A 27,207-nucleotide genomic window follows, 5' to 3' on the forward strand; every position below is an offset into this window, starting at 1 on the left:
TTTCACTTTTCAGCTTGAATTTCAGTCGAATTAATGTTATGGAGAAAACTAGAACTAATAACTAAAATTTGGTTTGTGTGTGAATATATATTTGGGGGCACAGAGCTCAATATTCAAATGTGGTCAAAATATAGAATAATACAATCATCATAATCTTCAGCAGTAAACATATAAATTGACATTGTTATTACTGGCGGTTGTAGTGTTCCCGCCGGCTGTTCTACGTGTGGTTTGTCCAGGTGGTGTTGCCGTAGCTGTGAGTCAGTACGATCGATGTCAAACACTCTATTTCATCACAAACATTCGATTCAAACGTTACGCACACTATGTCACTTTTTGTGATTGTGATGTTTTTGTAAAAAAAACCAATTTTCTGGATGGTTTTCATGTTTTTTTTTTTTTAACTTCCTGTCAGAACGTCAGCAAGCCATCTTCATTTCCCTGCATCAGGTGGTGAACTGTGCATCCGCTCTGAGCGTCTTCACCTGCTCAACTTTGTGTGAATCTGTTCATGCTCCCATCAGACACATATTATTGTTACACCACAACAATAATAACACTTGACTTCCTGTCTGTTTGATGCATGATGTCAGAAGCTGCACATGGACCATTATTAGGCTTTTTTTTTTTTTTTACAAATATAAATCCTGATACAAAAAACAAATGTTTAACAGGCACGTTTCCAGAGCTGACGTTAAAATAAAAAAAATGAGGCTTTGTGTATTTGTGGAAGTGTTTTTAATGCTGATGAAAGAAGGAAATATGGAAAAAAGATTTTAAATAAAATTCATGGTTCAACACATGCAGCTCAGAACACATTTACAAAAAATCAGGACAGAGATAAAAATCTGAAAAGACGTTTGTCCCTGACTCTTTTGTTAGCGTGTGGATGTTGTTGAATGCCCGCTGGACCGTACCTGTCCACATCCTGCTGATAATCTGACCCACATGGATGCAGAGTCCAGGTGCGCTGAAACTCAAGCTGCGGCATGACTTCCTGCCGGGATCAGTCAGCTAAGCATGGCCTCAGGTGTTGGGGGATGCATCGGCCAATCAGATCAGTTTTGTGGCTCATGGCAGGTAATCTGTGCCAGGGGCAGAGTGTGTGTCTGTGTTTGTTCTTTGTCACACACACACACACAGCTCAACAGGCCTCAGAAACAACGGTCTCAGATCTCTGCAAATGTTTTGCGTGTTCAGGTCGCGTCCGTGAATCTCTCCGCACGCAGCGCTTCCTCCGTGTGCGTGCGTGCCCGTGCAATAGTGAATGTTTATGCATGTGTGTGGTCTTTGTAAGATGAGGATGTTTCCCCCTGAGGTGGTGGATGTACAGATCACTTTCAAAGCCGAGAGCTTTGTCCACCCCCCCTCCCGTGAACACAATGTTCCCGGCTGAGCGCAGGCTGGCAGTGACAGCGGAGCCTTTCAAAAGGCCCGGCGTGTTTTGATAGCAGCGCTGTGAAGAGAGGCGTGAAGCTGCGGCTTTCTGTAGTATTCATCCAAAATCGCCGAGCAGACAAACAGAATGCGAAGGCTGATAACCGTCTCGCAGAGCGGGGGGGCAGAGACGGCGTTGAACGGGAGAGCTGTCTTCACAGCGTGGCGTCTTTGTCTCAGTGTTTACGGAGGAAAACACGGAGATGTTCACGTCTCTCAGGGCTCAGCTCGCTGTTAGCTCACCGCAGGCTTCTGGTATCCGTCACCTCGTGTTCAGCTCGACTGAACTCATGCGGCTCAGCCGTTTCTTCTCTCCTTCCTTTTCCATGTTCATCTCCTAACTTCCTGTCACTATCAGGAACCACTCGGTAAACACAAGTCAGCGGTCTCGGCCCTGACTGGTTCACTCGGCCTGCGACAAACGCCTCAAAGCTGAGGGTCCACGTCCATGTTTGTGAGGATGTGTTGTGCTCTATGACCTCATCCGCTACATGTTTCAGAGGGAAAATGCAAAGTTAGCAACCGTGTAGCATTCAACCAGCGAGCTGTATGTTGTGGCAGTAGCTTGATTATGACCCGATCTGTGTTCAACACGTGTTTGGGGACGTGTGGTCTGCTGTGTACTGTACGGACAGCGGGGTTGATTGATTACGACAGAATTCCATATGAAAATCTTATTGATTTACAGTCAACTTAAGCATCAGGTTTCAACCCTCGATGGATGTATCATACAAAGGGAGGATTTTGGTTACCTGTTTCCAGTGTTTGTGCTAAGCTAAGTCATAATTTTCCATTTAATGCTCTACGTTGTGTTAAAAGTGTTAAAAACATTAAAAACAAACAGAAATCCAGGAACAAGGTGAACACAAGCAGCAGATGCAAAACTTTCCTTGTTGTTGAGAAACAAAGTGGATAATTCGAAACTGAAAGTCGTTAAAAGTTATTTCCTATAAACATGCTGCTGCGGTGCAGAGCTTTTAGCGGCTGGCTGGGATGAGCAACCCCTGTGGCCGTTTGTTATGAGGCACACAAGGTGTTGAAGATAAGTTTAATAAGTGGGTGATTGGGAACAGCACATCGTTAGCACCCCGCTGGTGACCCTTCAGGTGAATTCAGCCTAAAATGTGCAGGTAACTGAAGCTGCTGCTGGTGGACTCTCCTCCGACGTCTACTGAGAAGTCCTGCTTTTAGTTCACATTGGTGCTATTTCTTCATCACGGTGATATTACGACTGAAGATGCTGAAAAGTTCAGGATGTACAAATGTGATCTACACACAGAGCAACAGTAACTGTGTGTGTGGAGCATTGATCGTATCGATGAAGCAGCAGCAGCTCAGATGTTTTCTGTCAGCTCATCATGTGGTTTGGGATGAGGGTCCTACAGACTCGGCTGCGAGGCCGTTGAGATGAATTCTGTTGTCAAAAACAATGTTTCTACAGGCAGTGATGTGACACACGTGACGGTTGCTGTCCTTGACTGTGCTGCTAAACCTCGACCTGCTGCAGCTGACCTCTGACCTCTGACCTCTGGCACCGCAGGGCTCGTCAATGCAGCGAGCTGTCAGGTGAAGCCGGTCGTATCTGCTGAATGCAAACCCAAACACCTGTGATCATCATCTAACATTACTGCCGTAATTCTGTTGGTGTCAAGATTCACTCGTTTTCTCCACACTGTATTAACAAAGAGAACAATATGCAGAGGTAACTGAGGGAAACGGCATGAAACGGGTTAACGGGTGCATTTTAGGAACGAAAGAATGAGTATGAATTTTGAGTTTGAACGAATCAAACAGATCAAGTTTTTATTCTTTCTCCACAATGAATTGTAGTTTAAATCTCAAATAAGACACAAGAGACACAGAACACAACAAATATGTAGTACAAGCAAACACTTCATGTGTATAAGTACTGTATCTTCAATCACCAGTTTCTCTGTCGATCACAGTGTCTCACTAGACAAACTCTCCTTGTCAGGACTAGATGAAAAGTCCATTAGATGGTTGTAAGACCGTCTCCCTGGTTTACACTGGTTCCAAATCAAGGGCTCTTCAGGTTAGTGTAGGTGTCCCACAGGGGTCTGTTCTCGGTCCTGTTTTATTCACCAAATACATTAACAGTGTTATCTCTGCCTCTTTATGTGGATGATTTAATTTCACCAGGAGTGAGTCTCACTGACGCTGAAAGTCTGGGCAGCACAACAATTAAAACTGACTATTTAAGACGAGAACGAAGAACAAATCAAAGAATCATAAAATACCAAAAGATACAAAACACCTGCAGCTGGATGTCAACAGTGTCCAATGAGACCAGCTCACTGGTGTGATCCAGGTCATTTCACACCTGATTCTGAGCAGACGGATCATACTTAAATACCTTTCAGGACAAACTTTTTCACTATTTTATAAGAGACAGGTGCTTCTCTTCATCATTCACCTGCACATCTACAATCTGCTTTCAGATTTCAGATCAAAAACAGAGAATCCAGCCTGGTGCCCACATTCATGCTGTTCAGGGTTCAGGACAGACAGTTCCACCTTAAATATATCAATATTTAATCAATATTATATTATATTTAGTGAATATGACCCGTTCATATTGAATACAATGTTTAACGTTTGCATTGTGTCTTTCAACAGTTTTGCATGGTTTTATTCACGCTATGCAGTTTGAAAGTTCACAAAATATAAACTTAAACATAACCTAAACATCCAGTAAGTTGCACAAATCAACGCAATGTAACATCAGTGTGGCACTAAGAAACTAACCATGCAGGTTGGTTACTTAAAAGCTAACTATGGTACAAATCAAATCAAATCACCATCTGTTGATTCGTCACAATGTGACTCTGCAATCTAACCGTAAGCCAGGAAAAGGCCTGTTGCATTCAGACAGACTCACAATGTGAAACTGCTTTGCGTTCCTTGTTTTCTGTGACATCAGCTGCCAGTCACTGTGTGCTGCTCTAACTTCACTGTAAGGCGTCAGGAAATGAAGCATCGACCAGCCGTCAGCAGGTTTCTTATGTAATCTTAATATTAAAAATTGTCTTTCTCCATTGTGCTTTGCTCTTAAACAGAAATCCCTACAAGCTGTGGCTGGGCCAGAGGTCACTCTTTACTGTTTATATTAGTGTTATTAACTCATCACTCCATGCAGCTGCAGGCTCAACTTTCAGCATCATATGGAAGATTTTCATGTCTTTGTTGTGAGTCGGTAGTAAGATTCCCAGAAGGCCAGTAAATCCTTCATATTCCTTTAAGACAGAGTGAACGCTGAACAGTGAACGAGCCCTCTTCTACCTCGGGGTGCCTCTCTCTCTCTCTCTCTCTCTCTCTCTCTCTCTCTCTCTCTCTCTCTCTCTCTCTCTCTCTGACTGTGTTGGACTCCGGAGCGTCACCCCGACCTGACGCACTCTTGTACCAGAGCGCAGCTGTCACCATTACTTCATGCTTATTGGCCCAAGACCGAGAGAGGCAGAGGCAAAGCAAAGGCAAACAACTGGAGAGAGGGAGAGAGAGAGAGAGAGAGAGAGAGAGAGAGAGAGAGAGAGAGAGAGAGAGAGTTGGACCCGTGCGCTCCGCTCCATCGATCCGCAGAGGCGCACAGAGGAGCTTCCACCGGACGCTGGCCGCAGTTTCTGAGCTTTCGGGTTTTTAGCTGGAATGCCAACAGTGGATCCAGTGTTGGGAACATGCTACTGGGAAATTTGGTAAGACTGTGACTGCTTTGTCGTGTCATTCCCGTGTCGCTCGGTTTTAGCGTGTATTTGGACGGCTGAAGGGTTTCCCAGCTCCCCCCTCCTCCCCGGAAAAAAGCGACAGATTGCGCTCTTGCAGAATGGATGTATCGACCTGTGAGTGAGAGAGCTGCACTTTGCCTCACATCAATGCGAGCCTTGAAATTTGGAAGCTTTGCCTAAAGAGGAGCACATTTCATAACTGCGAGCAGAAATATGAAGTATGGAGCAGCTTCGAGTGGCTGCTGAGCGGCGGGATGTATGATGATAGTGAGGATGATGATGATGATGATGATGGACAGCTCATTCTCAACAGTGACACATATTTGTTTACCTGGGGGAGGTAAAAGTAAGCAAAAGATTAATGGTTACACTATGAGCGTGGTATTCATCATAAATCATCATCATCACCATCGTAAATAATTGTAGAATAATGTGGAAAACATCTGAGAAGGCACATCTGCCCCGACAATGAAAACCTCTAATAATCCAATAATCTCTATGTACTGTGATAAACAGCTGTGTTTGATAGAAGGTCTTAGTGCCAACACTCACCTCCAGCTTTAATGCTGCTGGTGTTGCTTTACTGATGGTGTTCTGGAGCTCACACCTGGAGGGGGTTGCACTATACCTGCAGTGTTGTGGACATTATCCTTTAAAGAGCGCTGAGGGACTCACTGAGGTGAAGCTCAAAGTGCAGCTCACTGGTGCTCCAGTCAGGATCTGGTTCACTCCGAGCACCGCTTCACACCTGCAGTGTATCTATGACTCGTGTGGTTTAATCTGAATTCATTTAGAGGCCTGCAAATGTAAAACGTATCATCCATTTCACAATAAAATCTGATTTTTATTGTGAAAATTAACTTTTGAGCAGAACAATGCATTTTTTAATTCTCTCACATCCAGTTAATCATCATGTGACCTCTCAGTTTGACCCATTTAGCCCATAGGTCGCTGCTGGCCATGAATACAGATGGTTTTTGGATCCATCCAAAGTGGTTCCAGGGAACTCCGGGAGTCCTTGACAGATTTCCAGGACATTTCTTAAGGACATTGGTTCAGTTTGAAGATGAGAACAGCAAACATTTGTATTGTTTCAGTTAAAATTTGAACATTCATCTACTTTTGCTCAAATAAGCGATGTTCAATAAGAGGAAAAACAGAGACGATGTGGCTACTTGGGCTGACACTGTTAGAAACTTAATCACCAACAAGTTTGCCAACACATTAATAGATTAAGTTATTTGTTTCTGGTTACAGCTTCTCAAATATGAGGCTTTTCTCTGTTTGACATGATTGTAAATTGAACATGTTTTTGGTTTTGATCAGACAGAATCCAATACAAACATTTTTCAGTGGCTGTTTTAAAGTGTGAACAATTCACTGCAAACGAATGGACAGATAATTAAAATAATAAAAGTTGCAGAAAGTAAAAGCTTCACCTGGCAGGTAGAAGTTAACCTGTGACAAATGGGACCGGAGGAACTGCTCTCACTGAGGTTTGTGTGCATGTTTACTTCACGGTGAAGCAGACCTGGGTTGGCTCTGTAGAGCAGTTTGGATCCTGCTGAACATCTTAATCAGCACATTGTGTAGCCTTGATGAGAACTGAACCTTTATCTGTGGAGGGGTCATGCTGGGCTCTTTGCTCTGTGCTGCACAAGAGGTGGAATCACAAAACACGTCTCCGGCGTTGCCATTCCTGGCTGCCCGTTGACCTCTGACCCCTTTGGTGAGGTGTGAACATGAATGTGTCCCAGAGAGGAAGAAGAAGAACTCCTGGTTAGGACAACAAGGTGGCACAGAGACCACGTCTTGAGGCCATGTTCTGGTGAGCGTCCTCATTGAGTGGCAGAACTCTGAGACTCTGTCGTGCCTGAGTGGACAGTGGACTGAGAGTTTGCTGGTTGGAATCAATGAATGATCATTTAATGTCTGTGTGCTCTGTGGCTCTATGCAGGTAGTGGTCGTGTTCTGTCTGTGGGGTACCGATGTCAGCAGAGCTTACGTCTTTCAAGCCAGTAGACCTACAGATGGAGGAGACAACCCCCCACCTCACACTAAAGGTGAGAGCAGCCTTGATGTTTGATTCAGGACAGAAGGATAATCTGTGCTTTTAACATCTGGAACAATTCCTGTGCAGTTAAATAAAGCTGATTATGTGAGCTGCGGTGATGATCGTTCTCCAAGATGTTTAAAGACACATTCAGCTGAGTGTATGTAAACCTCTGGACCACAGAATAATGAATCATGAGTCAAATAATGTGGAAAAACGACGTGTGTCATGCACAATTGAGATACCAACTTACCAAAACTGTAATCTGTTATTATGAAATCTGTGCGTTTTAAGCACTTCATCCGAAGTGTGAGCTTCCTTCTTCGGCTGCTTGTGAGCTGGGACCATTTTGGTGCCTTCAGGGATGCTCTGACTTCTCAGGATAAGCAGGGTGTTGCAGCAAACGACTGCATTAATCCAATTAATCCAAGAGGACCGCGGAGAAACACACACAAAAACAGATCGTGTGAATTTAAATGTTTCTGACTCGCAGCTCATCACATGCGTCACTTTTTAAGGCTCTGGGTGTGAAGGAATGTACCTGAGACCATATTAATCTGTGACATGAAGTATTTAGAGTTCAATGAACGCACACAAAAGCAAAGAGTAAAGCAGGAACATCTGTGCCAGAACTCAACTAAACAGACTCTCCTGAATAGCATCTTCATGCAAGGAGCATCTTCAAAGAGATGGAGCCTTTTTCAACGGCTTTAGTGTCATTTTTCAACATGCAAGTTAAGTTAGCAGTAATAAGGATGCAACAGTTAGCAACGTCCATGTGCGGAGAACAATAACAGACATGTTCCTTCTCGCACCAAAACTACTTGGTTAGGTTGAGGAAAAGTTGACACAATTCCCAGGCACGAGAGTCCGGACTCAAAATGCACGACACAGACAGTGTGGGAGTAGAAGGCTTCAGGTCGATTTCTACAAAAGGAGGAAACAAAAGGCGTTAAGGTTTTAAGTTCTCAAAAGGCAAAGCAAAACAAAAGCTCTCAATGACAAGACGTTGAACAAACGCTGGACTGACGTGAGACAAGGTACATGACAATCAGGTAGACAATCAGACAGGTGGGAAAACACACCAGGAAGTCAAGGGTCTGAAATGAGAGGAGAGTTAGGGTTTCACAATAAAACAGGAAGTGCAAGACCAGGCTACACGCTCGTGAAACAAACAGCTTAACAGACACGACGAGACATAACAAAAGTGGTGGTTTGGCTGAAAGTCAGTTTGTTAGTTACAAACATTTCTTCACTTCACGTCTTCACTTTTGGTTTCATGAGACATGAAACTGGTCTCCTGGGTAAAAGTCCTGCGTCCTGACCAAACGAACAGTTTGCACCGTCCAAATTCAGACACTGATGAGTTTTCACTACTACACTGCTACAGCACAGAAAGGCTTAAACCTCTGTTTGCTCTGTTTACTGGGCGAGGGCTGCCTGCAGAGTGCTGTAGTTGTTTTCATGATGTGCTGTTTGTCATTACGCGCCTTTAACCAGCATCTATGTGAGAAGGTCTGCAGATGAACACGGTAAGCTTGCAGCAGTTGTTTGTAACCGTGTCCCTCTCCCCCCTCCAGTTGTCTCAGAGTGGGTCAGCTCAGCGGGCTCCTGTAAGGGCAGGTGCTTCGAGCTGGAGGAGGCCAAACCTCCAGGATGCAGGTGCGACAATCTGTGTAAAACCTACTACAGCTGCTGCTCCGACTTCGACGAGCACTGCCTGAAAACAGGTCAGTCTGATGTGTGCGTGCCGTCACGGCTTCTCCTGCTTTTACCCTTTTTCATGTTTTATTCTGCAGCACGGAGGCTCTGTGAGAGTTTAGCAGGTTAAAAAGCTGCTTTGGAGAGTCAGGCTTTTGGTTCAGATCAAAGAAGGATCTTTAACATCATGAGGTCTGGAGTCTTTAAACATGTTTGCTTTCCCCCAAGAAAGACACCACATCTTAAATAAAACCAATCTGGCTCTGGTCCCCCATGACTGTCTCTTAGTTTATGTATTTAAAAGCACATCTGGATTCAAGTTTACAGTTGAGAACCATTTTCCATTATTAAAGCATCGCTTTACAGTTTGTGCAGCCTCGTATGTTCTCTCTTTGTGCTTTGTGGTTGAGAGAAGCCGTTCTGTGCTCAGTAAAGAACAGACGGTTGTTTTTCCTTTTGTTTGTGGGCTGCGTGTGTAGTTGTTTTTGTAGTTCAGGTGGTTTAACATAATCAGCTCTTAAACAGAAATGTGGCAAAAATTTGGGTGGAAGCCCAGTGTTCATGTAGAATGATGCCCTGTGGTGGGTACTGTGTGTCCTTATTCATATCTTCCATTATAGGGCTGCTATTTTTGTCAATGTTAACATGAAAACATCAAAACCAGCATGTTAGAGTGCAATGATTCTAGTTCTAATCTAGTTTCTAGCACTTCAGTGTAGTAAATGCATTTGCTGAGGACTATTTTCAGCGGCGGATTAATCTACATTCAGCACTCTAGTGCTCATTTGTGGGCAGCAGGACGGCGTGAGTGAGACTGAGTCAACATAAAATGGAAAAGACAGAACTATAGTTTTCATCTATTGTCGAGCAAATTTTGAAATGTCGCAAAAAAGGGAAAGTGAATTAGGCGTTTCCATAAGATGGATTGGAGCGAATAAACTGGGCTACGCAAAGCTCCATCAGGAGGTGGTGGTGTAAGCTACGTCATGCATGGCTGTTATAAACAGAGTAGAAGAAGAAGAATGTCGTCTTCTTGGCCACCTGATGGAAAGAGGTCTGCGGGAATTTGTTCGTTTGGGAAAGTCGTGATTGTGCAGTCGCGTCCGCTGGAATCGGCCATGTTTCACGCTGTCCAGAGATGAAGATGATGAAGAGGGAGAGCGTGATGGGAATATCCGGGAAGATGGCGACAGCGGGAACAGCTTCTTCTTCTTCTTCTTTTTTGGGTTTTGTAGTGGAAACAGCTGATCAGTCATTTGAGTCTTGTTCCATCTCCCATTTAGCGCATTAGCACTTTTTAAAAAAAAAGCCAAAGCCGTAAAAACCTTTCTTGCAAAATCGAGGATGCTTTTTTAAATTCTTAGCTTATTGAATGTGATGCGTGGATGGAGACACGTCTACGGCAGCTCATCGGTGTGTTTTGGTGGAGAAGCTCTATCACGGAGAACTTGTCAGTCGCATCAGCTCATTGTTGGTTTTGATGTTTTTTTTTATGAGATTTGTTGACATGAAGAGAAACAGACTGATGCTCCAGATGTTTTAGACCCCGTGATGGATTTTTCTGTCTTGAAATGTATTAATGCGTGTGTTAACGCTGCTCCTCTGGACGACATGAAAAGCACACAGCAGCACTCAGAAGGCTCAATGAACACAACATGATGAGTGCGCACTGATGCGGCTTATTGTTGTTGCCAAAACCTTCATGTTCATCTGATGCTAATTTAGAATTTGGCCAGTTGAAGAGAGAGCAAACACACTTTCATCTTGAAGTTATTAAGTGACTGACGTTGGGACTCTTTGACTGCAGCAGATTAAAGTTGTTCAGGGCATTGATTGGTGATGTGATTCGTGCGGCTGTCAGCCTCATTGTGAGGTTCTCGCTGTGATGAAGTGATGCCTCCTGTGTGTCTCAGCGGGAGGTTTTGAGTGCGCTCAGGATCGCTGTGGCGAGGCCCGGAATGACGACCACGCCTGCCACTGCTCAGAGGACTGTCTGGAGAGAGGGGACTGCTGCTCCAACTACAAGTCACTCTGCAAAGGTACCTATCACGATATATTCAGTCTGTATATGAGCTACATTCAAATGGAGGATGAGTGTGCGGGGAGGCAGGTGATGACTCTGCGCTGTTGTTTCCATGTGAGGTGAGACTTCGTGGGTGCAGGGAGACTGTGAGGAGATCAAGACTGCTGAATGTCCTGCAGGGTGAGTCTGAAACCCCCCTACAATCAAACAGAAGAGTGTGTGTGCTAACACAGGACATGTTTTTATTCCATTCAATCAGCACCATATTCACAAGGATTTTAAAAACTGTCCTGCTGCAGCAGTTACAAGGAAATGATCTCCAGCTGATCAACGCTGGTTTCCACTCGTCCTTCTTGTGCTTCAGAGCGAAGCTGAAGAGCTTTACCTTTTAACATTAGCCACTGTTTGTCTCTGCGTCCTTGTTCTGCTCAGCTTCATCCGTCCTCCCCTCATCATGCTGTCTCTCGATGGGTTCAGAGCGTCCTACCTGAAGAAGGGCAAATCTGTCATCCCCAACATACACAAGCTCAGTGCGTCTTTACTTTTCCTCAAATTTCATTTCCTAAACGCAGTTTTTAGAATTGCTGTGTGAATCTTAGAAGCTCTTGTCCTGTTGGTTGCTAATAAACATTTCAATCTTTATTTTAGTGCTTAAAGTATGATATAATAAAGTTAAATAATGAAAAGTTTGTATTTGACAGGTACGTGTGGTACGTCAGCACCCTACATGCGACCAGTCTACCCGTCGAAGACATTCCCAAATTTATACACCTTAGCCACAGTAAGTGACCCCGCTAATATTAACGTTAATTGATTAATGCTAGCCTCAGTCAGTACAGATGTTTAATACAGCCTGTTCACGTGGTGACTTTCCCCTCTCTGCAGGGTCTGTACCCAGAGTCTCACGGCATCGTGGGGAACACGATGCACGACCCGGTGTTTAACGCCACCTTCAGCCTGCGCACCAGAGAGAAACTGAACCACCGCTGGTGGGGCGGGCAGCCTGTGAGTAGACTCTGCGTACCAGCTTGTGATTGGACTTGAGTCAGCAGTAAAAGAAACCGCACTTGCAGCGATCAGTCGCTGCAAGCTGGAAGCCCACTGAGGAATCTTCCTTGAAAAACTACATATTTGAGAATATTCTTGTTTGACATCATCTCCTGAGTCAGACAGGATGTGATTAGCCTAGCTTAGCACAAAGACTGGAAGTAAAGGGAAACTGCTAGCCACATTCTGTCAAAAGTTGACAAATTGCATTACAACAGTGCCAGAAGCACCTTATGTAACACACTCTTGCACCTCTAATCAGGTGATTTTAGGCTATTCTCATTCACACACACACTCACACACCGGAGCCTGACCAGCCACAGCATTTCAGCACATGATAAGCCCCTGGGGCTGTCAGGGCTTTCAGGACTCACAGGCAGAACACAGACACGAACTAAAGGCGAGCTCGCAGGCTGGTTTATTAACAAAAGGTTCTTTCCAAATATCAGACACCAAAAGGCAAAAACGGCAACTTAGGCAGAAGGGCAAATAACAAAAGAGGTTCAAAAAGGCGCTGAGGACAGGACAAGACAAGACTCTGGGAACACTATGACTGGGGTAGCAACAACAGCAGGGCACATAACGCACAAGACGATCTGGCACAGGACAAAGGGAGACGCAGACTATATATACACGAGGTAACAATGAACAGGTGGAGACAATCAGGGCGGGGCAGACAATCAGACAGGCGGGAAGGACACCAGGAAGTCAAGGGTCTGAAACGAGAGGCGAGTTAGGGTTTCACAATAAAACAGGAAGTGCATAACAAGACATGACGCAGTGAATAGACACATCAACAGACCCGACGAGACATGACAGCACATGGACGGGAGGAGCAGGGGATAGAATAATGACCTCCTGAACCTTGGTAAGATGTCAAGTGTATTGATTTGTTGTGCGCTAGGTCAGAAACAAGGTGTAGCAAAGGCAGCATACAGTTAACTGGCGGTGTGATCTCAGGGGCGAAGGTGAAGCATTGCACTGTGGGATTTCTAACCTCAGGGGGCTAAAGAGAGGCATCAGACTTCTGATAGCCGCCTTTCTTTTCTCTTTTCCAGATCTGGATCACGGCAGAGGAACAAGGAGTGAAAGCAGGCACTTTCTTCTGGCCTTGGTACTTAAGTTAGTACTGGAATATTTTTCACCAGCTTCAGACCCTGAACGCAGCACAGCACTTAGAAAACTTTACAGACTGAGTCGAGAGCACAAAGGAAAGTTTACGAAGCAAAGAATATAATAATATAATATTTACATTCACATTTCATCATATCATCAGACCCTGTTCTGTTGTGTAATTGTTGGATCTGAACAACACTGTGAAAACAGCTCACAAGTGAACGTTTGCTAGAGATAAGACGCCGGAACAGGTGGAAAATTCAAGCCTGTTTCTTCCGGAAGTGACTGAAATATTACATAGATGATCACAGAGTTAATATTAAAGTGTGAGCAAAGCAAATTAAAACTTTTTTTAACGTCACTCTGTGGGTTTTCTGAAGCAGAGAAGTACTCAGAGATTTCACCGAAATGACGCCACAGACGGATTAGTTTCAGAAAACAGCTGCATGCCCATGACGCAAAGATCACGAGGACAAAGAGGCCGAGCGCTCGCCACGTCTGGAGACAAAGGCCTCGCACACACAGACACACAGACGCAGGACAATACACTCAGTCACAGCAGAGGCCAGCGGAGAGCAAACGCAGCCAAAACAGCAGCACGAACACTTTGAATGAAGACAAAAAGGTTGAAGGCAAAGACCACAGATCAGCTCCTGTTTCCCTTTTCTGTTCATGAAGACTTTTAATCCAGTAAATATCAAGATCTAGTCTGTGTGCGTGGTTTGTGTCGTGCCGTGCATCATTTCTTTCATCCTGAATCTTTGCTTGCAGGGTGATTCCTCTGGAGAGGAGGATCCTGACCATCCTGCGCTGGCTGCATCTGCCCGATGACGAGAGGTTTGACTTCCTCTTCTTCAGACTCAGAGTCAGAGAAAAAGACAGATTTTCCTTCATTTTCCTGGACCGGGGTCTTGTAAACATGGGAAACTTTGACTTGCAGTAGCAAAATAAAAGCACATTAATGTCGACTCAGTCCCTCATGAGCCAAAACAGCGAGCCATGCACAACAGCAGGTCCTGGAACTGGGCCAGCTAAACTGAATGCAGCCGTTATTAATGTTATTAGCTTTGACAAGCTGTAGTTCTGAGCATTATTCCCGCTGGTTGAATTTCTTTTCTTCCTCCAGCTTCATTACAGAAACAGCTGTCTGTCGCCAGTATGACTGATAACTGCACTCACTCGCTGCTTTACAGGCTGTGTTTTAATTTAACAAGGAATTAATGGATGATTATAGCAGAGTGTTTGGCAGCAAATATCAAATATCTGAGAGGAAAAGCATGAAAAAGGCTCATTATGTGAAGTTATTTTGCTGCAACAAACATGCAGCGTTTCTGCATGTCATCTAACTTTATCCTCCTGCGTTTCTGAGGACGGATTTAACCGCCAGCTCTCAGCTTTCCTCGCGCTCACGAGGACGTCTGTGTGCAGCTACATGGACGAGTTGTGCTACTTTTACTGAAAGTTTAGCGCTTATTGTCAGCGGGTTTCTATAAGAAGTGCTGTGTGCTTTATATTTAGTCAGGCATGCTGGTGAGTGCCTCTTGAAGACTTGCAGATAAAGGCTGTTGTTAGTGCTGAGCAGATGCTGGGTCAGTGAAGGGGTCACGAGCTGATGCTGGGTCAGTGAAGGGGTCACGAGTGTTTTTACAGTGTGTGGGGCTGCAGGTTTTGGAAGGTTTTTAATGTGTGAGCTCAGGTGAGACGCTCACTCATCATGGCGACCTCGGCTCTCACGCCTGACTGATTTCTGAGGTAAAAGTCATTAAACTGCATGTGTCGTCTCTCATCAGGCCGTACGTTTATGCCGTCCACTCAGAGCAGCCCGACACCTTCGGACATCGGCTGGGACCACTCAGCAGTGAGGTGAGTGTGACGCCCGGGGGTCCAGAGGTGACGCCGAGGCTGCTGACAGGGTGTGTGTCCTCGCTTCTTCATTACGGCGTTACATTTTCAGCCTGTTGTTGTTCCTTCTACAGCTGGATAACCCTCTGAGGGAGATCGATAACATCATCGGCCAGCTGATGAACGGTCTGAAGCAGATGAACCTGCATCGCTGCATCAACGTCATCGTCGTAGGAGACCATGGTATGACCACCTCACATTCTGCACGTTCTGCGTTGGTTATGTGTCTTTTCTTTGGTTAAATCTGGCCATTTTAATCGAAGGTGAGTTCAAAATGCGAATGCAGGTCTTACAATACAAGTGCAAAGAGGCAAAGAGACATCAAACTATATACGACATTTTCCTTTAAGCAACAGTAACATGTCCATCTCAGGTCAGTCAGTGCATTAACCAGCAGTTGGATTTTTTTTTTTATTATAAGTAGTCATAGATCATCTGAGAATATCTCCATACAGCTCTTTCAGATATTTTTAAACCTTTATGTAAACATTAAGTATGAATTATTTACAAGAACACAGGAGGCCTTCACATTGGAGAGGTATAGAAACAAAATATCAGTACATCCATGTAACAAAGTACAAAGGATTCCAATAATTTAAGAGAAGTCTGGTCTTATAGGTTTAACAAATTCAGTCCATTTGCTCCAAATTTTGTAAAATCTATCTTTCTGGAGTGACAGCCGCTCCATTATATAAATTTCATAAATAATGTCTATCCATTCATCTATAGTGGGTAAATCGGGTTTGAGCCAATTTCTCGTCATAACTTTTTTGCTTCCAGCCAGGAGAATTTGAACCAACTTTTTATCGTTATTTCTCCATCCGTCAAATTGAATATCTCCCGTATAAACTGTATCCACAATAATATAATAATAAGGAATACTGACAAATATATTATAAATGTGTTTGTGGATTTCCTGCCAATAAGGAACCAGCAGTTGTTTTTAAATGTTGACGTGGCTCTGATGCAAAGTGTCAGAGGGAAGATGTATGCGTGAGAAAAGCAGCATGTTCAGAGGCACAGTGACAGCACAGTATGTGTGAGCTGCTGCATTTTCCACCGGGGCTGCGAGGCAGGTTTTTAATGGCAGTAGAAGGATAAAGGACTAAAAACACTGCTGAAGCATCACTGTACAAAAGTCTCAAAATCTAACTATGAATGCATGTATGTATGTTGTACTAAATCATGCTAGTATTGCAGGATACAACATGCAGAACCTGAATCCTGAATCAAAGTGTAAACTGAGTGTACTGTTGAATGGCTGTAGCTGCAATTCACACACGCTAAAACATCAGATTGTCTCACTTCTCCATGCAATTAGTTCAACATTTCAGCATGCATGCAACGGAGATTTCTGCCTCCAGCTGCAAACATCAGAGCTCAGTGACGTTTTGTTTGTGATGCTCGAAGCATTAAAGATCCGACTCAGCGCGAGCAGAGAGGGAGTTGAATAAATGCTATCTTTCATGTAGCTTGTGTTGCTTTCGGCTGTCTCGTCTGCCTCTCAGGGATGGAGGAGGCCCACTGTGACCGGACGGAGTTCCTCAGCAGCTACCCGCTCAACATCGACGAGATCATGCTGATCCCCGGCTCGCTGGGCCGAATACGACCCCGCGACCCCAAATCCACCACGTGTAAGACTTTCAACACCGCGTCTGATTTGTAACGGAGTGAAACAGGCTTCGTTTTGACCCGGTGTTTTGCTTTTCAGATGACCCAAAAGTCGTGGTGGCAAACCTCACTGTAAGTACGCCAACCGGCCAGCCGCGACACCAAACGAACCATCGCGCCTCGTGGCTGAAACACACAGGAAGAGGTCACTTTCATTTTTTCATGTTTCAGTGTAAAATGCCGACTCAGCACTTCAAGCCGTACCTGAAGCAGCATCTACCCAAGAGGCTCCACTACGCCAACAACCGCAGGATCGAGGACGTCCACCTGCTGATGGAGAGGAAGTGGCACATCGCCAGGTAACCTCTGACGCACCCATTCTGAAGGTAACGCGCTAAAGAGACAAATCTGAGACATCGGCACAAAGACGAGGGCCAATCGCAGAGGACGCTGTCAGCACTGAAGTCCGCCTAAGACCTGAAGCAGGTCTCGGGTCCAGCTTCTAGTCCAAACTGAGTGCAGCTTAAATTCTGATCCTGAGTCTGCGGAAAACGCGTCACATCTGCATCTGTATGGAAGTTTTCATCTTTGCACCGTCAACAGCATCTAGAAATCAGACACTGTACGTCAAAGAGTTTCCTTTCAGTCTCTCCCTCCGAGAAGCTGAAGACACAAAGAAGCGGCTCTTTGTTCTTGAATCATGCAAATGTTTTTAGGGTTAGCGTTCGATGTATTTAAGATCCCTCTGATCTCTCTGTAACAGTGGCGTGCATGGGGGGGGGGGGGCTCGTGGCCCAGTTTTTGAGAAATGGGCGCTAAAGTGCCCTCTTGGACTCCAAAACGCATGCTAAAGTGTCCCCAGGGAGCCAAAATGCGTACTAAAGTGCCCTCTTCAGTGGCAAGGACACGCTATATGTGCCCTTTTCTTCCTTTCCGCCCCTGCCCTTCAAAAAGTCTGTGCACGCCACTGCTCTGTAAGGCCAAGTCTGTGCGCTCGGTCAGCTTTCAGGCTTTAAATTGACTTTTGGGTTGATTGTGCGGTCGTCTGTGGGGTAAGTGGAAACCTGCTGCTCCTGAGTGTCACAACAGTTCACGGTTTTGATATTTTCGATGAAAGGAACTGGTGAGAAAACCTGATATTCTTGTATTTGTTTTAGGAAAATGCCAGAAAAACTGAGGACTCGCTGCGGTTTCTTTGGTGACCACGGCTTTGACAACAAGATAACCAGCATGAGGGTAATGTGTCCTTTTAAAGTTCCTTTCACTTTATACCTCCTCTTCTCTCCTGGATTACACACTGTGGCGTGATGTTTTGTAATCTAGTGATATCCGTCAGGTTACAGGATTACTGCGATATGTCTGATCAGACTCAGATTGATCCCGACTGCAGCATCAAACCCAGGAGCTTCTTTTAACTGCAAAACGCTCGACTGAGCTTCTCTGCTTTGTTGATTAAAGGCTGAAACCAGAGAAAAAATAATGACAAACACAAACATGCTACCAGCTAGCAGACAGTTAAAATGTTATTGTACTGTAAAAACCAGCACACATATTTATTTATTGTAGAGCCGGTTGAACACTGACAGAGATGAGATGTATATGTTTAGTGAACTGCAGACATGTGTGTTTAATGTACTGCAGATGTGTGTGTTTAATGTACTGCAGATGTGTGTGTTTAATGTGGACATTTCTTCTCTTCCTCATGCAGACCATATTCATGGGTCATGGTCCGAGCTTCAAGTTCCAGAAAAGAGTGTCAGAATTTGAAAATATAGAGTTATACAACGTCATGTGTGGTGAGAAGATTATTTTTCGCCTTTTCATTTCTTCATTGAGTTTGATGTAAGACAGTCGCCGACCCTCTGGTCTCTCCTTCCGGCTCAGACTTGCTGGGCTTGAAGCCGGCCCCCAACAACGGGACCCACGGCAGTTTGAATGACATGCTGAAGGAGCCGCCGCACCACCCCGGCATGCCGGAGGAAGCGACGGCTCCGTCGCCGGCGTCCGACTCCGACGGCGCCGTGACCCACGACCTGGGCTGCAGCTGCGATGACGAGGTCTGACCCGCAGAAACAAAGATGAGCCGAGTGCACGAGCCGCGGTAGTCGATGTTCATCTGGTCATGTGTGCTTTTCTGTTCCAGAACAAAGTGGAGGAGATCATCGAAGCCTTCAGTCCTGCACCAGACGGACTCTACACTTACAGTAGGTCTCTCTTCCTGTCCGCATGTAACAGCTGAGGAAACGTGTCCCCCAAGTTCTTCCACTTTGAAAAGAGGCAAAAGCACAGCGGTCGTTTTAGTGGCAGCCAAGTACTAATATAGTAGTATAGTAGTAAAAATATAAGTGAGAATACAGTTTTTGTTACAGCTTGTTCACACACATCACTGCAAGTCAGTGCCGAGTCCTTCCCATGTCCACTTCCTCCAGTTTCAGTTAAATCTTGGTGACATCTTCTGGTGACCGGAGGAACTGCAGCTGATTATCACGTAGACGAGTCAAGTGATGAGAGCAGAGATCTGTCTCCTGACACAATGTGTGTGTGTGTGTGTGTGTGTGTGTGTGTGTGTGTGTGTGTGCGTGTGCGTGTGTGCGTGCGCAGACAGTACACACCTCCCGTTTGGTCGTCCAGCCGTGATGTTTGACACTCAGTACAGTTTGCTTCATCATGTGGAGTTCATCAGCGGATACAGCAAAGAGCTGGCCATGCCTCTGTGGACTGCATACACACTGCCACGACAGGTACACACACACCCACACACACACACACACACACACACACACACACACTTGTACAGGTACAATGTGTAGGTATGGCCTGAATTTTAGTTAAAAATGAAACAAAACAGGAGTGACATCATGAACAGAAGGTGAAGGAGTAACAGTTCGACATTAGTCTTTCTGTATTGTGTTGATATCTCCTGACATTAGCATGCTAACAGCTAGCTGCAGCCTGTCAGATAACACCTGTTCTCATTCCCGGAGCATCAGATGCCGATGCTTGGTCATGCGCCTCGATGCCTCAGGGTAGCCCTGAGCGTCAGTATGAGATGCTAACGCCAACATAAACCCATTAGAGTCAATATTACAAGCTCAGAGCGACTGCCGCGGCTGTCCGACACGTTTCATCCCACTGACGCACAAAACCTTTCTGACACGTGGTTCATGTTGTGGAACGGTCGCAGTTCGGTAACGTTTACGTACCAAAACCACTTTGTGAGATTTTGGCATCAAAACCAGAGATAGTGTCTAAGATCGATGCAGATGTAATTATAGTCAACACTCCTGTTGTTTGACACCGACTGACCTTCCTCTCGCTGCTCTCCTGCTTCGCTGTAGATCAACTCGGCATGTCACTGGTTGTGTTCGATTCCAGTCCAGCAGCGGTTACTGGGAGGCTGCTGAGCCCAGTTCAGTAGTCCGCGGTGGAAACGGCAACAATCCCCCAGTGCTGCGAGCTCTAGGTCAGCTAATAGGGCCACTAGCTACACGGCTAACGAACCTAACAGCAGCTAGAAGCTATAGCAAGAGTATTAGTTACTCTGGTGATATGCTGCCCCCTGTTTGTTCGGATGACCTTCGACAGGTGGTCAATTCTAACACGTTGCACCTTTAAGAGGCCACTGCAGTGACTTCACATTTACTCTCTGGAGACTAAGCACAGCCTTGAAGTCCACTACAGAAACCATTTTACAAACTCATACTTCAATATGCTTCACATTACTGCAGACTGTAGTGCAAAGCAATCTTAGTCTTTGTGCTAATATTGATTTTTTTTCCCTTCCAATCAGTTAATTTCTGTCTAAAATCTAATTTTGGAGACTTAAACTTGCAGCAGATCAATAATCCATCCCCTCTTCATTCATTGTTGATTGCATTTTTTTGTAAATGGAAGAAGAGGCTGTTTGAAAGGTTTTACTCTTAGTAGTCCAAAGAGAATTGACAGTGAACTTCATCTTTTTATGTGCAGGATCCTCTCTGTGCTTTGAACGGCATTGATAATTATGCCTCGTTTGTTTTCTGGGTTTTTCAGCAGCACAGTCAGGGAGAGAAGCAGCGTTACATCACGATGATAACAGATGTGTAGACTGATTTCTTTAATGTGACAGATTATTAATGTTCAGGGAGTTTTCAGTCTCTGCAGGCTGATTTTTCATGGTGCACTGAAATGACGTGCATGAACTGCAGCTTGGAACAGGGTGGAGTTTCATTTCTCGCTTGAGGACACAAAGTAGACGTTCTCATGCGTGCACTAACATGATAATCCTGCACGTTTCCTCACAGAGCTGCCAGACTTCCCCTCTTTTCTCGACCTCCTTCAGCTCCTGACTTTCAGCCTGCCGTGTCGTTAAAGTGGGCGTCAGCCCAAAGCGCTGCCGACGCCGCCGTTTACAGCGAGTCGCCGTGTGTTCGTGTCAGGGCAGAACATGACGGAGCTGCACAAACACGCAAACAAAAACAGCAACAACGCTGGTAAACACACACTCGCCGCGTGTCTGACGCTGAACAGAGTGTTTGTCAGACGTTTACAGGCCGCAGGTTTACAAGGTGCAGCTGCTCGCACGCCATCGTACATCAACAGGCGTGCGTGTGTGTTACCATGGCACCAGAAACACACGTTTTCTCTCTGTTTGCTGCAGAGGACTCCAGAACACAGATCACTTTCATGCACGTAAGATATGTCTCTTCTTCGTCTGTGTCTCTCAGGAGGACATGACTCCTGTTCCGGAGGTTTCCCCCAGCGTCCAGTGTGTCCGAGTGGACTCCAGAGTGTCGGCCCATCACAGTCAGAGCTGCACCGCCTACAGCCAGAACAACCAGCTCACCTACGGCTTCCTCTTCCCGCCAGGTGAAGCTGCAGGACGCTCTGCAGAGGAGCGTCAATGCGGTTCTCTTTATTAAACAATGCACAGCTCAAATATTTCATTTAGAAAAGGTCTGAATTATAAACCCACGGAGCAGCACGTCTTGTCTCATTTGATTATTGTTTAAAGCAGCAGACAGTTGTGACAGCAAAGCGAGACAAACACAGCAGCAAATAAAGAGGAGTGAAGCATTTTAATGAGGGATCTGCAGGTTAGGGCCAGCGCTGTGAACCTGGACCTGGTCCACGGTGACTCACATCACACGCGCTGACGATGCAGTCGTCAACCAAACGAGAACACAGCTCGTCTCCGTGAGCGTTCAATGTGTTTCCACAGGTACACGCAGTGAATAACAAGAGTCTGTGTTTGTCGACAGAGCTGGCCTCGTCTCCGGAGTCCAGATACGACGCCTCGCTCATCACCAACACCGTGCCCATGTTCCCGGCCTTCAAGAGTGAGTCACACACTTCACCTCACCTACAAGCACGATTCCCAAACTGCTGGGACGCTACGTAAAAACCCCAACATACATTTCACCAAGAGGCTCCTTCAGTTCTAACTGTTATCAAAGTCATTGGTTCCACCTGGTCGTTAGGGCTTACCTGGACACCTGGACAACTGAGAGTCCTCAGAGATTTTTGTAAATTTCTGCTTATTCTGAATCTGATGCAGCAACATATTTCAAACACGTTGGGACAGGAGCAACTAAAGGCTGGTAAAGATGTGGAACGCTCCAAAAACACCTGTTTGGATCATTCCACAGGTAAACAGGTTGATTGGTAACAGGTGATAGTATCATGATTGAAAGGTTCAGTGGTTCACAGAGAGGATGGAGCGAGGTTCAACACTTTGTGAACACGTGATTGGATAAAGAGTTCATATTCCAATATTTAGTTATGATATGCTGGTGCTATTCCCCTCTGAGCCCGTGGTGGCATGTTATCAACATCCAGCATCTCTAGGCAACTACCTCTGATGTGGATGATGTCATTACCGAACGCCGGGCGCTGCGAGCAGCCAGCCACAACACGGCTGACTCTGCGGCGGTCGGCTACGAATACGCAATAACGAACCATAGCTGTGCCAAACTACAGCTAAACTAGCCGACCGCCGGCTCAGAGGGGAATAGCACCAGCATATCAGAACTAAATATTGGAATATGAACGAGTTTCTGCAGATTATGCGTTATATAGAGGCTGCGCATGGATGCCCCGAGTACTCGCATTATACGGATATACGCGCCGCTCCTCTGGGGCTAATTTCTTCAAAACGACTCCAAATGCCACCAAAGTTGTCTGGGTGAGTAAATGGTCGTATTTAATGCTACAAATAAGGTCCAGGTTGTAAAAAACCAAAGTTATCCTTTAATACCTGGACTCAGGAACACTTCAGGAAACAGTTTGATTGGAAATGATTCTGTTTTTATTGACGAGTCCAGACTTGTTGGGATCAGGGTTGGACACTCAGAATCCACGTTGTTAATCCACAGAGAGTGGACGATGGGAATAGAAAATAGAAAAGAGGACTTAATAATTAAAAGAGTCCTTTATTTATGAGCCCGTCTGTGTCGTCCAGGAAGGTAAAAACTACACAAAAAGAATCTAGAAAACATGAAACATCCACATCTCATTTCTTATTTTAATAAATGTTAAGTGATGGAATCAAGTACAAAAGAGTGGTTTATCTTCCCAAATACAGAAACTGAGTTCACAAAACCTGTCACTGATCAGGACGCTCAGAGGACACGAGGCCTCAGGCACAAAGCCTTTCTTCTTCTTTCATTCATCAGATTGACGCGTCCCCTCTCTCCGCCCGCACGCGTGCCACATGAGACAAAGGACAGAAACGCGGTGATGTCAGGTCCGAGCGAGGGCGGCCTGACACCCATTGTTTCTGCAGAGAGAGAGAGGACTTATCAGGACGGGACACGCTCCCTCTGAATCGCTGCCTCATGCTGATACGCTCGTCACCGCCGTCAGCTGTGCGAACAGAGCGCGTGTCTGAGGAAATGTTTGTGTTTTCGTTACGGCTGGAAAATGGATTCGTCACATCAGGATTAGCGCGGGGGGCTTGCGATTGGAGGAAATGCATCAGTTCCCAGATCAGTTTATGAAAGAGGCTCATGAGTTCAAACAGAGACCACACACCCACCTTTCAGCAGCCCAAACGCTCCTAACTGATGTCTCATGAAGAGGCTGTGGGCACATTTTTATTTTCCAGCCCATTTAAGGATGTTGAACTTCTTCAGATTTCTGTTTTTCATCCTGCTCAAAGAACAAGAGCACTTACAGCTTCAAAGGCAAGTTACTAGATTCAACTAAAAAAACTGTCTGAATCCTTCGGGGAGGAAGATTTTTTTGTTTTCTACCCATGAGACTATTTTCAAAGTGATAGATAGATAGATAGATAGATATACTTTATTTATCCCAAGCTGGGAAATTGCAGTGCAGCAGCAGCATTACACACAGTGCAATAAGTGAAAAGAAGACTATGAAGAACGAACTATACATAATAAAATATAAAAATAGCGAGCAGTAAAAAGAATATATACATGATAATAAAATAGCCAAATAGTGAACAGTAGTAAAAGTATTGCACAAAAAGAATATCAAATGCAAAATGAATATCAAAATAAGAATATCAACGAATGAGCAACGAATTGGAGTTTAAATAACCAACATGTAGCTCGATTTCTGTTGACTCCCACAACAGCATATATGACCACAGTGACAAGCCTGCGTGACGAAGGCCGACCTTCGCCTTCATGCCGTTAACGCTGTGAAACAGTCGCAGTTTGTTTTGGTTTAGACACCAAAATGTCCTGGTTAGGTTGGGGAAACCGTCAGGCTTTAGGTTAACATGCATCAGTGCTGACATCAGCAGCGGTCTCCTGTGTTTGCATCCATCCACACGGCCTTCCTCCACATGACGGCTTTGCTGCTCTTTATGCTTCGTCACCTGACTTCCTCCTTTGCTCCTGTCATAATTATTACGGCCACTAGGGGTCACCGCCTGACATTAAACACACACGTGCTGTAATAGCCTGCTGGCACAGGTGAGGACGGACAAAGACTGAGACACAGAAAGCTTCAGTTTCTGGATAATAGCTCAACATATCGCTGCTGTGCAGTGGTGGAAAGCACATTTACTCAAACACAACTGTTTTAAAGTACTTGTACTCACATATTTCTTTTCATGCTACTTTCAGAGGGAAATATTGTACTTCTACTTCTTTTACTCCACTACATTTATCTGACAGCTTTAGTTTAAGATTTTTACACACAAAACATGATATATAACTAACTAATTGGTTTATAAAAGTACAGTTGGAACAATTAGTCAATTGGTCAATTAATGGATTGACAGAAAATTGATGATTGATTTATCAGAAGTTGCACCTTGTTTTGTTTGTGTCTGCAGGAATGTGGAGTTACCTGCAGGGGACGCTGCTGAGGCGTTACGCAGAGGAGAACAACGGCATCAACGTCCTCGCCGGACCCATCTTCGACTTCAACCACGATGGCCTCCGAGACACCGAGGAGACGATAAAAGAGTAAGAGCCGACCTGTCGTGGCTGAGAACTCGGCCCAGCTCGGTTTTGACGGTTTTCAGATGGATAATGATGGAAATACCAACAAGTACTTTTTCAAAACAAAAATATGCTGTAATACCATGAAAATTATCTCATTGTAATGTAAGAAGGATGTTGTCAAAATGAGAAAATCCTCTCGTTCGAGCTAATATTTACTGTCATGGTGGAAGAAACACACAATGATCGGCGTGGAGGCAGCGTCTAAAAAAGGCCCAGCTAAAATAATCCTCATCAGTTGAAGCGTGCGCCGTATTCAGAATGTTTTCAGCAGTTCACCTCGCCGTCTGATAGCCTTTTCTGACAATGAACTGAAGCAGATATATTACTCTCCTCAAAGCCACCAGACTCCTTTGACAAAACCACAGATTTTACCTCACAGAACATACTCTAAACTAACGCCTCATTCATCAGGACAAAGGTCTCTATTATTTTTCTCTTACTGTCGCCTCCTTCGCCCAGGTTCTCGGCCGACGCCCCGCCCATCCCCACCCACTTCTACGCGGTGGTGACGAGCTGCCAGGAGCTGAATCAGACGGTGGAAGAGTGTGACGGGGCGCTCCGGGTCTTTTCCTTCCTGCTCCCACACAGACCGGACAACAGCGAGGCCTGCAACGTGAGTTGAAACAGCTTCCAGCAGGGGGCAGCACTGTCCGAACCGTTGCTGTGGCTGCGCAGATTCAGTTCACACCAGTCAGTTACGAGATAAGACGAGCTCATGCTGAGGGGGAAGGTGGCGCCGGTACAGTCACTATGTACACATTGAATGTACTTGTACTTTACTGGAGTACTTCTATGTTCCGTCTGACTCTTTATACTAATTATTGTTGCTCGGTTAATGAACAGGACAGTAAAAGCTACTCAGCCTCGCAAAAACCAAACGACAGTCATCCCGGAGCACCTTGGTGCCGAGGTCGTGGACCAAACCGCTGACAAAAAAGTTGTTAGTTAGTTTTGTATGTTTTCATTTGGTCTCTAGAGCAGAACGACGTCTGAACGAGCAGGTAGTTTGTTACATCTGCTGCCTCAATGGCAGGAAAATCTCCTCTTCGTCACGTAAAGGTCGCATCCGAAATATGTTCTGATTTTCTGTTCATACGGTTCTCTTGAACTTCATCTGTCGTTGCGGTTTTCACTTCCTGCCCTCCATCTGAATTTAGCGTCACAACCTTTTGTTAATGCCGAGTTTAAAAAGCCCTTTCAGCCATTTTTCATGCAAAAATGTCAAACATTTCCCGAAGTCAGCTTCTCAAATGTGAGCGCGGTCGGTCAGAACAAAACATTTGAGATGTGAGCTCTGAATACTTCCTCCTCCGCTCACCTCTGCCGCTGTTAAACTCTGACCTTTCTGAGTCATGTTTCTGTCTTTGTGATGAGGCAGTGACTCAGCTCAAACAGCAGTTTGTTTGTGGTGTTCAGTAATCTTCTGGCGTGTAGAAACACTTGGACCGCAGTCCATCCTTGAGTTCCAGTTAAAGCTTTTAATGATCATTGTAAGACCAAGTTTTCGACCAGTTGGACAAATTGGGACACAAATTGACTCAAAAAGAGAATTTTCTCTCTGGGGGACACAAAGCAGCTGTTTCATGTTGCGAGAGGATGAATTCAAGTTTTTTTGGCACATATAATTTGTTCTTTGCCAGCTTCATGAAGCTTACTGGCTGATTTAGTCGATCAGAAGCTGCTTGCTCACTGGGCTGAGCAGATACATGCCTCACAGCACATATTTTAATACCTGAGACATGACTGTTCTTCATGGTTCATCACATCTACAGTGAGTCACAGCAGGTTTCTGACATATCCCAAACAATGTGCTGTCAAAAGTGGAACAGGAAGGCAAAACTGGATCCACGTCGCAAACACTCGCTGATCTACGGTGACTCATTCCCGTATTATTGGAATCCATCTCAACAATGAACATCGAGTTAAAGTCTCAACAAAGCCAGGAAGTTATGAGGTTAACCAGAACATCATTGGATCGTAACAGGCGTTCATGTACACTTACTTGTCTTTGACTGCGAGTGTGCGTAATTTAAAATAAACATGGACAAATCTGCTTTTTTAAGACCAGCTGGAATAAAACCTGTTAGCAAAATAGCTTGAAAAACATCTGTAAAAATGACC

At 45.1% G+C, this 27,207-nt stretch overlaps 1 protein-coding gene across 1 annotated transcript in view; it reads left to right on the forward strand.

Annotated features, from left to right (window-relative positions):
* Positions 1 to 4,945: 4,945 nt before the first annotated feature.
* LOC121619340 (ectonucleotide pyrophosphatase/phosphodiesterase family member 2) overlaps positions 4,946 to 27,207 on the forward strand; it is a 37,879-nt gene continuing 15,617 nt past the window's right edge. Inside the window, exons 1-24 of the mRNA XM_041954972.1 lie at positions 4,946 to 5,147; positions 7,135 to 7,240; positions 8,811 to 8,960; positions 10,845 to 10,970; positions 11,074 to 11,134; positions 11,387 to 11,484; positions 11,656 to 11,735; positions 11,840 to 11,959; positions 13,060 to 13,115; positions 13,889 to 13,954; positions 14,908 to 14,980; positions 15,094 to 15,202; positions 16,528 to 16,653; positions 16,731 to 16,762; positions 16,862 to 16,989; positions 17,788 to 17,866; positions 18,339 to 18,426; positions 18,515 to 18,687; positions 18,774 to 18,834; positions 19,232 to 19,371; positions 21,337 to 21,478; positions 21,871 to 21,948; positions 24,915 to 25,047; positions 25,546 to 25,699. Coding sequence (XP_041810906.1) covers positions 5,130 to 5,147; positions 7,135 to 7,240; positions 8,811 to 8,960; positions 10,845 to 10,970; positions 11,074 to 11,134; positions 11,387 to 11,484; positions 11,656 to 11,735; positions 11,840 to 11,959; positions 13,060 to 13,115; positions 13,889 to 13,954; positions 14,908 to 14,980; positions 15,094 to 15,202; positions 16,528 to 16,653; positions 16,731 to 16,762; positions 16,862 to 16,989; positions 17,788 to 17,866; positions 18,339 to 18,426; positions 18,515 to 18,687; positions 18,774 to 18,834; positions 19,232 to 19,371; positions 21,337 to 21,478; positions 21,871 to 21,948; positions 24,915 to 25,047; positions 25,546 to 25,699 — 2,397 coding nt within the window. The 5' untranslated portion in view covers positions 4,946 to 5,129. The remainder of the gene's footprint in view (positions 5,148 to 7,134; positions 7,241 to 8,810; positions 8,961 to 10,844; positions 10,971 to 11,073; positions 11,135 to 11,386; positions 11,485 to 11,655; positions 11,736 to 11,839; positions 11,960 to 13,059; positions 13,116 to 13,888; positions 13,955 to 14,907; positions 14,981 to 15,093; positions 15,203 to 16,527; positions 16,654 to 16,730; positions 16,763 to 16,861; positions 16,990 to 17,787; positions 17,867 to 18,338; positions 18,427 to 18,514; positions 18,688 to 18,773; positions 18,835 to 19,231; positions 19,372 to 21,336; positions 21,479 to 21,870; positions 21,949 to 24,914; positions 25,048 to 25,545; positions 25,700 to 27,207) is intronic.

Source organism: Chelmon rostratus, chromosome 16 (assembly GCF_017976325.1).
Source record: "Chelmon rostratus isolate fCheRos1 chromosome 16, fCheRos1.pri, whole genome shotgun sequence".
Classification (NCBI taxonomy): domain Eukaryota; kingdom Metazoa; phylum Chordata; class Actinopteri; order Chaetodontiformes; family Chaetodontidae; genus Chelmon; species Chelmon rostratus.